Source organism: Pongo pygmaeus, chromosome 18, assembly GCF_028885625.2.
Source record: "Pongo pygmaeus isolate AG05252 chromosome 18, NHGRI_mPonPyg2-v2.0_pri, whole genome shotgun sequence".
NCBI lineage: Eukaryota > Metazoa > Chordata > Mammalia > Primates > Hominidae > Pongo > Pongo pygmaeus.
The window spans coordinates 21,449,712-21,462,503 of NC_072391.2; the positions used below are offsets into that span (position 1 = coordinate 21,449,712).

Consider the following 12,792-nt stretch of genomic DNA (forward strand, 5'->3'; position numbering starts at 1 on the left):
GCTGAGGTGGGCGGATCACCTAAGGTCAGGAGTTCGAGACCAACCTGACCAACATGGTGAAACCCCATCTCTACTAAAAGTACAAAATTAGCTGGGCGTGGTGGTGCATGCCTGTAACCCCAGCTACCTGAGAGGCTGAGGCACGAGAATCACTTGAACCCGGGAGGCAGAGGTTGCAGTGAGCCAAGATAGTGCCATGGTACTCCAGCCTGGGCAATAAGAGTGAAACTCTGTCTCAAAAAAAAAAAAAAAAGAAAGAAAAGAAAAGAAAAGGCTGGGTGCGGTGGCTCACACCTGTAATCCCAGCACTTTGGGAGGCCAGATCACCTGAGGCCAGGAGTTCGAGGCCAACCTGGCCAACATGGCAAAACCCCATCTCTACTAAAAATACACACAAAAAATTAGCTGGGCATGGTTGGGGGCGCCTGTAATCCCAGCTACTCAGGAGGCTGAGGCAGGAGAATCACTTGAACCTGAGAGTTGGAGGCTGCAATGAACAGAGATCGCGCCATTGCACTCCAGCCTGGGCGACAAGAGTGAAACTTTGTCTCAAAAAAAAAAAAAGAATAGCTGCCTTTGAATCATGTTGAGGATTAAATGCCATGGTAGATGAAAACTGCTTTGCAAACACCAATATGTCATACAATGGGAAAGTGTTTTATTTTCTGACTCTTTAAAGTTGCCCTGGGTGATTTGGCTGTCTGCAAATAACTCAAAGTTAATGAGTTTATTTTTTAGAGACGGTGAGGATCTTTCTTGGATAGTTTAGGTGATGTGTTTGCATGCTGCTAGACCACCCGCTGGCAATCTGGCAGTTTACAAAGTCCTTTCTTCCACATTATTTCTAGGATGCCATTGGGCAAGTTACTTAAACTCTCTCCAAACCTTAGTTTTCTAATCTTTAAATGGTAGAGATACCTACTCACAGAGTTTTCGAGGGGATTAAATAGGCATGGTGGCTCACGCCTGTAACCCCAGGACTTTGGGAGGCTGAGGTGGGCAGATCACTTGACGTCAGGAGTTCGAGACCAGCCTGGCCAGCATGGTGAAACCCTGACTCTACTAAAAAATACAAATTAGCCGGCTGTGGTAGCAGATGCCTGTAATCTCAGCTACTTGGGAAGCTGAGGCAGGAGAATCACTTGAACCAGGGAGGTGGAGGTTGTAGTGAGCCGAGATCATGCCACTGCACTCCAGCCTGGGAGACAGAACAACACTCTGTCTCAAAAAGAAAAAAAAAAGAAATTACCATTATGACTTCTGGGCCTTTGAGATTTTTGTTGATAAATCATGAATAAGCACAATCAAAAACACATACCTTTTTTTTCTCCGTGGTTATTACAGTTCTAATCTTTGCGGGTTTTAGGAGAATATTGTCTTTGATGATGAGTTTTACAAGAAGATAATATAATGACAGAAAAGGATGTATGTTAGGGACAGTAGTAGAGATGAAGTGAGGAACATGTTTCCCAAGTTTTCGTCTATTGTACACCAGCCTGCCTATTTTTTGGTATAGTGACGTTTCACCTGTACCAGTATCTACTTAATTTTTTTATTATTTGCCTTTTTTTTTTTTTTTACTCAAATGCATTTTTTTAATGCCGTGGTAGATGATAGCTGCTTTTCATCAGCCTCCCAAAGTGCTGGGATAACAGGAGTGAGCCACCATGCCCATTTATTCCTCTCAAAAAACCCTGTGAGTAGGTACTAGTATGTCCACCATTTAAAGATTAGAAAACTAAGGTTTAGAGAGAGTTTAAGTAACTTGCCCAATGGCATCCTAGTTGAAATAATGCAGCAGAAAGGCCTTTGTAAATGGCCAGACTACTTTTCCCAACATCAGCAGTCTTCCTGGGGTCAGTAAGACCCTAGATGTCAAAACGTCAGGCGCCTGCCACCACGCCCAGCTAATTTTTCTATTTTTGGTAGAGATGGGGGTTTTGCCATGTTGGCCAGGCTGGTTTCAAACTCCTGACCTCAGGTGATCTGCCCGCTTTGGCCTCCAAAAGTGATGGGATTACAGGCATGAGCCACCGTGCCTGGCCTCTCACATATATTTTTAGGGGAGTCTTTATTTACAATCATAAATGGAAAACCAGTGCCATTCGAAAGAAATCACAAATAACTGGAATAATAAAAGCAATCCCATTCCAAAAAGTCATTAAATTCTAGCGAGATGTTACTGTTTGCCAAGGCTCTCAGCCCGAAGCCTACTCCTTTCTTGTTAAAAAATGGGAGATTGGCACATGTTAGGAGTTACGGCATTCTAGAACCACACTGAGATTTTCTCCTTTTGTTGCTCACGAGCACTGCAGGGAGTTGGAAAGGGAATGCCTTTCTCATTTGGAACTCAGTGCTGTTCAATGCCTTGTCCCTACAGTACCTCAGACCTTGAATATCATGGGGGAGGAAGAAGGAGAGGGGCAAGGCATGTGGGACACGCTAGCTTAGGGCATGCTGAATACCATCTGTTGGTTTAATAGGTGGGTGGGTGATTTCTCTATAAAATCTCTTTTCCAGAGCTGGGAAGAAGGCAGCTGAGGATACTGGGTATGGTGGGAATCTGCCTAATTTTCTGGGATGGAAGCAGGCCCCCTCTGTATTAGTTTGCTGGGGCTGCCATAACAAAGTCTCACACACTGAGGGCCTTAAACAACATCAATTTCATATCTCACAGTTCTGGAGGCCAGAAGGCCAAGATCAAGGTGCGGGTGGGGTTGGTTTCTTCTGAGGGTCATAAGGGAGGGATCTGTCTCAAGCCTCTCTCCTTGGCTTATAGATGGCCATCTTCTCCCCATGTCTTTACATGGTCTTCGTTTCTGTGTGTGTCTATGTCCTAATCTCTTCTTTTTTTGTTGTTGAGAAGGAGTCTTGCTCTGTCGCCCAGGCTGGAGTACAATGGCACAATCTTGGCTCACTGCAACCTCTGCCTCCCAGGTTCAAGCGATTCTCCTGCCTCAGCCTCTCAAGTAGCTGAAATTACAAGCATACGCCATCATGCCTGGCTAATTTTTGTATTTTTTATAGAGATGGGGTTTCATCATGTTGACCAGGCTGGTCTTGAACTCCTGACCTCAGGTGATTCACCCCCCCTTGGCCTCCCAAAGTTCTGGGATTACAGGCATGAGCCACCGTTCCTGGCCTCCTAATCTCTTCTTTTAGGGACACCAGTTGTACTGGATTAGGGCCTCCTACAGTGATCTCATTCTACCTTAATCACCTCTCAAAGGCCCTGTATCCAAATACAGTCACGTTCTGAGATATTCGGGGTGAAGGCCTCAATATATGGATTTTGGGGACATACAATCCAGGCCACAATATCTTCTTTCTCTTCCCTCCAACCATCCCAGATTCACCCCGACTCCTTGTGTCAACCCCAGCCTCTGACACTCACCCTCTCTCCCTCACAGGATTGGAATCTTCTTCTGCCCTCTGCTGCCCTTTATCCAAATGATTATGCTTTTCATCATGTTCTACTCCAAAAATGTGAGTCAGTCCGACATTGCCATTAATCAGCTTCGTTCAGTCGCCTGTGACCTGGTGGCACTTAAAGCTGGGGAAGGGGGCTCTGCAAAGGTCTCAGGAAGCTGGGCCTGGCTGGGGTCCCTCTGCTGCTGCTCTGGCTGCAGATGGGAGGTGGCTACTTCTCTCTCTTCAGATCAGCCTGATGATGAATTTCCAGCCTCCGAGCAAAGCCTGGCGGGCCTCACAGATGATGACTTTCTTCATCTTCTTGCTCTTTTTCCCATCCTTCACCGGGGTCTTGTGCACTCTGGCCATCACCATCTGGAGGTAGGAGAAGGTGGCCTTGGGGGAGGTTTTAGAGACTGGGTGGATGGCTGTGTGTTTTAAAATGTAGGTTTTATTATAATTCAGGTGTGGTGAGGCCGGGCGCAGTGGCTCACGCCTATAATCCCAGCACTATCGGAGGCCGAGGCGGGTGGATCACTTGAGGTCAGGAGTTCAGGACCAGCCTGGCCAACACGGTGAAACCCTGTCTCTACTAAAAATACAAAAATTAGCCAAGTGTGGTGGTGCATGCCTATAATCCCAGCTGCTCGGGAGGCTGAGGCAGGAGAATCACTTGAACCCGGGAGGTGGAGGTTGCAGTGAGCCAAGATTGCACCATTGCGCTTCAGCCTGGGTGGCAGAGTGAGACTCTGTCTAAATAAATAAATAAATAAATAAATAAATAAATAAATAATCTAGGTATGGTGAAGCCCAACAGGTCAGGAATGACCATCACTAAAAAGATAGTTTATTACTCACAGTTCCTGAGAAGAGGGGGCACTCTATGCCACAAGGGACCACACAAGGGACCACTCAAGGGACCACACAGGGAAGCATCAGGGTTGTTCAGGGGCAGAGGGAGTGAGGGGAAACGTGGGCTAGAGCCTTTATTGTGGTTTTCTGTGGTAAGGAATGGGCAAGGCAGGGGGGAAGCAGGTTTAGGGTTGGCTGGCTTGTCAGTAGACTGTGGGACGTGGATCCGCCCTGAGTTGTCTGGCATCTGGCCCTGGGGTGATTAGGGCAGAGGAGTGGTGGCCCAGAGTGTGAGAGCCTGATAAAGGGGGCGGTTGCAGGTGTGGGATCTGGATTGGTTGGTTTGCATTTGAAAGGTGTGCTTTGTAAGTTAGCCCAGGGAAGGGCAGCTAGCCCTGGGAGCTGGAGTCAGTAAGACCCCAGATGTCAAAACATCAGAATAAAAAGACATGCTTAATACAGTGCCTAACCTAAGTTCCCTGGCTAACCAACAGACACTAAAAGCCAGGGAGGGAATACATCCTAGTTTGATCACCACCCATCCGATGCCCATAGTCAGGAGTAGCTTTCTACTTCTGACAAGAACTGAAGCTTCCCAGAATGGGGAGATGCCCCCCAACCCCATTCCTCCACATCCGGAACAGAACTTCATCTAAATTAACTTCATCTAGATTAACAGAACTTCATCTAAATTAATTTCATCTAAATTAACAGGACTGATCCGGCTCCTCCCACCTCTCCAACCCCACCTCCCTTTGGCTCCACTGTTCCCCGCCCCACCGCCCTCACCCCATTCCTGGAAGCCAGCAAGCCCCTCCCAACATGGGCAGAGTCCTCAGAGTGAAGTCCTTTTCCCACTCCCTTTGCTTGGCTGCCTCCTCTCCACCCTCTGATTCTCAGCTCCAAGGCCCTCTCCAAGATCTGATCTTCACAGCCCTCCTTGTCTGCTCTCAGTTCCTCACTGCTTCTCTCTCTCAGGCCTGAGTGTCTTTCCTTCATTCTATCATTCATAATCAGGAATGCCTCTGTGTGAGTCTTTAATTGTTACTCAACGGTTGTCTGTTTTTCCCACCAGGATGTAATCCCAATAGGGCAGGAACTTGCTTAATATGAAGTCCCCAGAGCCTGGCTAGAACAGTGCTTAATAGAATAAACCATGGTTGAATGAATAATTGAATGAATTAATGAACAAGGGAGATAATTTTTAGGACACATGTGAAACTGGGGCCCTCAGTTCCTTGCTCCACAACGCCCTTGCTCCTCTTGGCGTATCCACTCTCTTCTCTCTCTTCCTCACCAGTTCCTTGTTGCCCTATAGTTTCTGCTCATTCCTCCATAGCTAACAGGCTTCCCTCTTTATGGTTCTTAACTCAATGTCTTTCTTTGAGACAGAGCCTTGCTCTGTCACCCAGACAGGAGTGCAGGGGCGCAATCACAGCTCAAACTCCTGGGCTCAAGTGATTCTCCCTCCTTAGCCTCCCGAGTAGCTGGGACTATAGGCACACATCACCATGCCTGGCTAATTATTTTTTTATTTTTTATTTTTTTGAGACGGAGTCTCGCTCTGTCATCCAGGCTGGAGTGCAGTGGCGCAATCTCGGCTCACTGCAAGCTCCGCCTCCCGGGTTCACACCATTCTCCTGCCTCAGCCTCCCGAGTAGCTGGGACTACAGGCGCCCGCCACCACGCCCAGCTAATTTTTTGTATTTTTAGTAGAGACGGGGTTTCACCGTGTTAGCCAGGATGGTCTTGATCCCCTGACCTCGTGATCCACCCATCTCGGCCTCCCAAAGTGCTGGGATTACAGGCGTGAGCCACCGCGCCTGGCATGCCTGGCTAATTTTTTTTTTTTTAGAAATGGGGGTCTCGCTATGTTGCCTAGGCTGGTCTCGAACTCTTGGCCTCAAGTGATCCTTCTGCCTTGGCCTCTCAAAGTGCTGGAATTGCAGGCGAGCCACCATACTTGTCTTTAATTCCAGTTCTTTTTTTTTTTTTCAGACAGGGTCTTGCTCTGTTGCCCAGGCTGCAGTACAGTGGTGTGATCATCGCTCACTATAGCCTCAACCTCCTGGGCTAAAGTGATCCTCCCACCTCAGCCTCCTATGTAGCCAGGACCACAGGCATGTGCTGCCATGCCCAGCTAATTATTTTTTTGTAGAGACGGAGTCTCACTATGTTGCCCAGGCTGGCCTTGAACTCTGGCCTTGAACCTTGACCTCCCAAACTGTTGGGATTAGAGGCATAAGCCATAGTGCCTGGCCTTAATTCAACTTCTTAAGAAAAGAAGTCTGACTGCCCCCATTCATATCATTGAGCCAAGTTCCTGCAGAAGTCACTGCTTGGCCTTTGGATTGGCTGCTGTTGGGTCAGCTCTGATCTGAGAGCCGGTCCTTGGAGTACAGGTCACCCCAGCAAGGCTGTGAGCAAGAGGGTTTCTTTGGGAAGTGGGTGTGATTGGATCAGGCAAGACTTGATGTTTTCAGGCCCAGAGCCCAGAAAGGACACCCTGATTCTAGAATAACCATCCCTGAGTCTTGTGCTAGAGATGTTCTTCCATCTTTGTTTTACCAGATTGAAGCCTTCAGCTGACTGTGGCCCTTTTCGAGGTCTGCCTTTCTTCATTCACTCCATCTACAGCTGGATCGACACCCTAAGTACACGGCCTGGCTACCTGTGGGTTGTTTGGATCTATCGGAACCTCATTGGAAGTGTGCACTTCTTTTTCATCCTCACCCTCATTGTGCTGTGAGTGTGGTACCTGGGGAATCTAGCAAGGAAAGCCAGGAGCTCTCGGGGGAAACAGCAGTAGGGATGTTTGGTTGGAAAGCAAATGGCTATAGCATAGCTCAGTGTTCTGGGTGACTCTACCCTTGCATAGGTAGTTTTCTTTCCTTCCTTCCTTCTTTCCTTCCTTTTCTTCTTTTCTCTTCTCTTCCCTCCCCTCCCTCCCTCTCTCCCTTTCTCCCTTTCTCCCTTCCCTTCCCTTCCCTTTCCTTTCAGTTCCATTCCTTTCCTCTTCATTTTTTCTTTCCTTCCTTCCTTCTCTTTCTTTCTTTCTCCCTTCCCCTCCCTTCCCTTCCCCTTTTCCTTCCTTCCTTCTGTCCTTCCTTCCTTCTTCCTCTCTTTCTTTCCTTTCTTTTTTGGTTGAGACAGGGTCATGATCTATCACTCAGGCTAGACTGTAGCGGCATGGTCATGGCTTGCTGCAACCTCAACCTTTCAGGCTCAAGCCATCCTCTCACCTCAGCCCCCAAGTAGCTGGGATTGCAGGTGTGCACCAGTACACTTGGCTAATTTTTAAATTTTTTGGAGAGATGGGGTCTCCCTGTGTTGCCCAGGCTGGCCTCAAACTCCTGGCCTCAAATTATCCTCCTGCCTCAGCTTCTCAAAGTGTTGGGATTACAGGTGTTAGCCACCTTGCCCAACCTTGCATTGATAGTTTTTTTAAAAGTTACTTAGCCTGGTGCAGTGGCTTGTGCCTGTAGTCCGAGCTTCTTGGGAAGCTAAGATGGGAGGATTGCTTGAGCCTAGGAGTTTGAGGCTGCAGTGTTCTCTGATCGTGCCACTGTACTCCAGCCTGGGCAACAGAGCAAGACCCCATCACTGGGGGAAGGGGGGAAATGTTATATACTATCTTCTTGTCTTAGGAATTTTTTTTTTTTTTTTGAGGCGGAGTCTCGCACTGTCACCCAGGCTGGAGTGCAGTGGAGCGATCTCAGCACACTGCAAGTTCCACCTCCTGGGTTCATGCCATTCTCCTGCCTCAGCCTCCCGAGTAGTTGGGACTACAGGCACCCACCACCACGCCTGGCTAAATTTTTGTATTTTTAGTAGAGATGGGGTTTCACTGTGTCAGCCAGGATGATCTCGATCGCCTGACCTCAGGTGATCCGCCCGCCTTGGCCTCCCAAAGTGCTGGGATTCTAGGCATGAGCCACCGCGCCGGGTCATCTTAGGGACTTTTTAAAAACTTGTTCTATTAAGAAAGCAATACCTGCTTTTCTCCTCTTAAGGAGATGACATGCCCAGAGATGCTCAATTAATTGTTCTGAAGAGGGGCTGCGGCATGGGCTTATTTCTCCCTTCAGGAACCATTGTTCCAATGTATTTAACCTATAACTCTCCCTGACATGACTTTTCAGAAACACGTTTGGGCCCAAATCCATCTGCAAGCACAGATTCCAGTTCCTTTGCATCCAGTGGAAATTCAGAGCCTGCAAAACATTGGCAAGAGTGTCATTCTTTCTTTTCTCCTCTTCCAGAATCATCACCTATCTTTACTGGCAGATCACAGAGGGAAGGAAGATTATGATAAGGCTGCTCCATGAGCAGATCATTAATGTAAGTCTCCTTGGATCCCTCTGATGTCCGCCCTCACCCTTTTTAAACGCTGTATAAGGAACACTTTCAAACATCCTCCAAAATAAAGAGAATACTACAATGAACTCTCATATCCCTGCTCTCAGCCCTAACAACCATCAATCTTTTTATATTCTTATTTCATCTACACTTTCTCTTCCCAGCAAATCCCTTATTTTTATTCTTAGTATTTATTTATTTTAATAGTAATAATAATTATTATTATTTTGAGACAGAGTTTTGCTCTTGTTGCCCAGGCTGGAGTGCAGTGGCGCAATCTTGGCTCACTGCAACTTCTGCCTTCAGGGTTCAAGCGATTCTCCTGCCCCAACCTCCCAAGTAGCTGGAATTACAGGTGCCTGCCACCACGCACAGCTAATTTTTGAATTTTTAGTGGAGACAGGGTTTCACCATGTTGGCCAGGCTGGTCTCGAACTGCTGACCTCAGGTGATCCACCTGCCTCCCAAAGTGCTGGGATTACAGGCATGAGCCACCACACCCAGCCTTATTTTATTTTTTTAGAGGTGGGGGTCTTGCTATGTTGCCCTGGCTGGATTCAAATTCCTGGGCTTCTGCCTCAGCCTCCGGAGTAGCTAAGATTACAGGCAGGTGCCACTCCATCTGGCTCCTTGGATTATTTTAAAGCAAATCTTAGGGTTTATATTATTTTTTGTCTATTAAAACTTTTATATATCTCTATAAGATAAAGACTTTATTTATTTATTTATTTATTTATTTAGAGACAGAGTTTCACTCTTGTTGCCCAGGTTGGAGTGCAGTGGAGCGATCTTGGCTCACTGCAACCCCTGCCTCCCGGGTTCAAGCGATTCTTCTGCCTCAGCCTCCCGCATAGCTGGAATTACAGGCGCCCGCCACCACACCCGGCTAATTTTGTATTTTTAGTAGAGATGGAGTTTCTCCATGTTGGTCAGGCTGGTCTCAAACTTGCGACCTCATGTGATCTGCCTGCCTCGGCCTCCCGAAGTGCTGGGATTACAGGTGCGAGCCACCACGCCCGGCCGAGATAAAGACTTTAAAAAAAACATAACTACAATATTATCATCACACTTAAAAAACTTACCAATAATTTATTATTATCATCTTATATCCAATGTTTACGTTTCCCCAATTGTCCCCTTAAGTGTCTTTTTATACTAGAACTGCACAAGTCAGGATCTGAAAAGGGGGTACATGTTGCATTTGGTTAATGTGCCCTTCTTTCTTTTTTCTTTTTTTTGAGACGGAATCTCACTGTGTCTCCCAGGCTGGAATGCAGTGGCATGATTTTGGCTCACTGCAACCTCTGCCTCCCGGGTTCAAGTGATTCTCCTGCCTCAGCCTCCTGAGTAGCTGGGATTACAGGTGTGTACCACCACGCCAGGCTAATTTTTGTATTTTTAGTAGAGACGGGGTTTCACCATGTTGACTAGGCTGGTCTGAAACTCCTGACCTCAAGTGATCCACCCACCTTGGCCTCCCAAAGTGCTGGGATTACAGGTGTGAGCCACCGCACCCAGCCGATATGCCTAACTTTCTTTTACTCTACAACCATTTACCACTTCCCCTCCCTACTTCCTCTTTTCTTTTTATTGTTAAAGAATGCAGGTCATCTGTTTCATATTTTCCATATCCTACAGATATCTTTTTTTTTGTTTTGACATGGAGTCTCGCTCTGGGGCACATGCCTATGGGGGATACTGGAAACCGTTTTTCCTGACTATTGGGATGTGGCATGTAAGTTGCTTCCAGCAGCCGACTTCTGGAGGCTACTTTCTCAAGCCTGTTAGGGGAATTGCTTTAAAGGAGAATACTACAGTGCAGGAAGGCTCTGGGGGATAATTTGGTTTTACTGTGAAATGTTTCTTTTCTTTCACCAAAAGATGGCAGCAACCTCTATGCAACTTCTAGGACCTACCTGCCTGAAAATCAAAGTTCTTCCCATCAATTGCTTTCTCAATTCCATACCATCATTCATTCATATTTTTCTTTCTTTCTGGTTTTGTTTTCCTTCTTGGTAGGAGGGCAAAGATAAAATGTTCCTGATAGAAAAATTGATCAAGCTGCAGGATATGGAGAAGAAAGCAAACCCCAGCTCACTTGTTCTGGAAAGGAGAGAGGTGGAGGTGAGGCTGGAGGCTGCCTTGGGGACCCCTGGGACACGAACTTGCTTCCATGTAAAAAGTGAATCAGAGAACTACAGACCAAGCTCTTGGGATCATGGAAGGGCCCTTCACTCTCTGTCTTAAGTATTTCTGTGGTTTTTACTTAAAAATAATATTCATGGCCGGGTGCAGTGGCTCACGCCTGTAATCCCAGCACTTTGGGAGGCCGAGGCAGGTGGATCACGAGGTCAGGGGTTTGAGACCAGCCTGGACAATATGGTGAAACCCTGTCTCTACTAAAAATACAAAAATTAGCTGGGCATGGCGGCACACGCCTGTAGCCCCAGCTACTTGGGAGGCTGAGGCAGAAGAATCACTTGAACCCAGGAGACGGAGGTTGCGGTGAGCCAAGATCGTGCCACTGCACTCCAGCCTGGGTGACAGAGTGACACTCTGTCTCAAAAAAAAAAAAAAAAAAAAAAGAAGAAGTAATATTCATTTATTCAGCACTTTTCATGCCTGTACTTTTTCTAGGTGCTGGGGTTACGGTGAACAAAACAAAGCCCCTGCCCTCATGGAACTTGCACGCTTGTTTTTCACAACCCCGATAATACAGAAGTAGATCCCACTGAGATGAAAAGGGCCCTGAAATCTCATCTCACTGTGAATACTTCAGTGTCTATTCTTGCAAATCTATTTCCCTAGGCATCTGCAAACATACCTGTATCTACCAACACTTTAATTTACTTGTTTATTACAAAAGTGAGGCTATATTATACAAATAGTATCATAACTTCCTTCCCCCGCAGCCCACCACTAAATACTACATCTTGAACGATGTTTAATTCTGTACATATTTGGATATTTGGGTTGTTTCTATGTTTTTAAATACTCAAAACAGTAGATGATGAAACATTTTGTTACAATTATTTTTTGGGTGTTTATAATCGCAGCTACTCTGAGGGAGGGGAGGACTGCTTGAGGCGAGGAGTTTAAGACCAACATAGCGAGACCCCATCCCTTAAAAAATTTTAGTAATTAGGCACGGTGGCATGCAACTGTAGCTTCAGCTACTCAGGAAGCTGAGGTGAGAGGATTGCTCAAACCCAGGAGTTTGAGGCTACAGTGAGCTATGATCCCACCACTGCACTCCAGCTTGGGAGGCAGAACAAGACCCTGTCTCTAAAAAAAATTACCCTGGGTGCAGTGGTTTCCTCCTGTAATCCCCAGCACTTTGGGAGGCCGAGGCAGGTATATCACTTGAGGTCAGGGGTTCGAGACCAGCCCAGCAAACATGGAGAAACCCATCTCTAGTAAAAATATAAAAAACAAAAACAAACAAACAAGAAAACTTAGCTGGGTGTTATGGTGCACATCTGTAATCCCAGCTACTTGGGAGGCTGAAGCACAGGAATCACTTGAACCCAGGAGGTGGAGATTGCAGTGAGCCAAGGTCGTGCCATTGCACTCCGGCCTGGACAACAGTGCAAGACTCCGTGTCCCAAAAAAAAAATTAAAAAGTTATTTTTTGTGAATATTTCTGCCACAAAGCATGTACATGACAATGTTAATAGATACTGCTATATCATTCCCTTAAAAAGATTTAATCAATTTCATTCTTACCAAGAGAATATAAAGATACATGAAACCCTGCTCTAATTCCAAAGCCTTGCTTGCTTCCTGAGTGTCCTGAAAATACAGATGAACAGTAAATCCACCTTAATGCAATTGCCACTCATGTTGGAAATTGTGATCTTGACAGAAGTGATTGACATGTAATTTACCATCTGTGCAAATTTATATTGTCAGCACAATTTAGGTAAGGGATCTAGAGGCCTAAAGGTAGATTCTCTGAAGGTAAGGACCACGTCTGTGCACTTGTCACCCCAGGTCCTAATTTATTACCTGGCATAATATGAATGCTCAGTGAATATCTGTGGAATGGCCAGGTGCGGTGGCTCACACCGGTAATCCCAGCACTTTGGGAGGCCGAGGTGGACAGATCACTTGAGGTCAGGAGTTCGAGACCAGCCTGACCAACATGGTGAAACCCTGTCTCTACTAAAC

General features: G+C 46.5%; 1 protein-coding gene across 4 annotated transcripts in view; it reads left to right on the top strand.

Moving 5' to 3' along the window:
* Positions 1–12,792, top strand: part of TMC5 (transmembrane channel like 5) — a 91,015-nt gene that overhangs the window by 75,844 nt on the left and 2,379 nt on the right. For all 4 annotated transcript variants that reach the window (XM_063655220.1, XM_063655219.1, XM_054454184.2 and 1 more), the window contains 5 exons: positions 3,411–3,486; positions 3,659–3,792; positions 6,835–7,008; positions 8,526–8,604; positions 10,642–10,746. In XM_063655220.1, the coding sequence (XP_063511290.1) occupies positions 3,411–3,486; positions 3,659–3,792; positions 6,835–7,008; positions 8,526–8,604; positions 10,642–10,746 (568 nt within the window). The remainder of the gene's footprint in view (positions 1–3,410; positions 3,487–3,658; positions 3,793–6,834; positions 7,009–8,525; positions 8,605–10,641; positions 10,747–12,792) is intronic.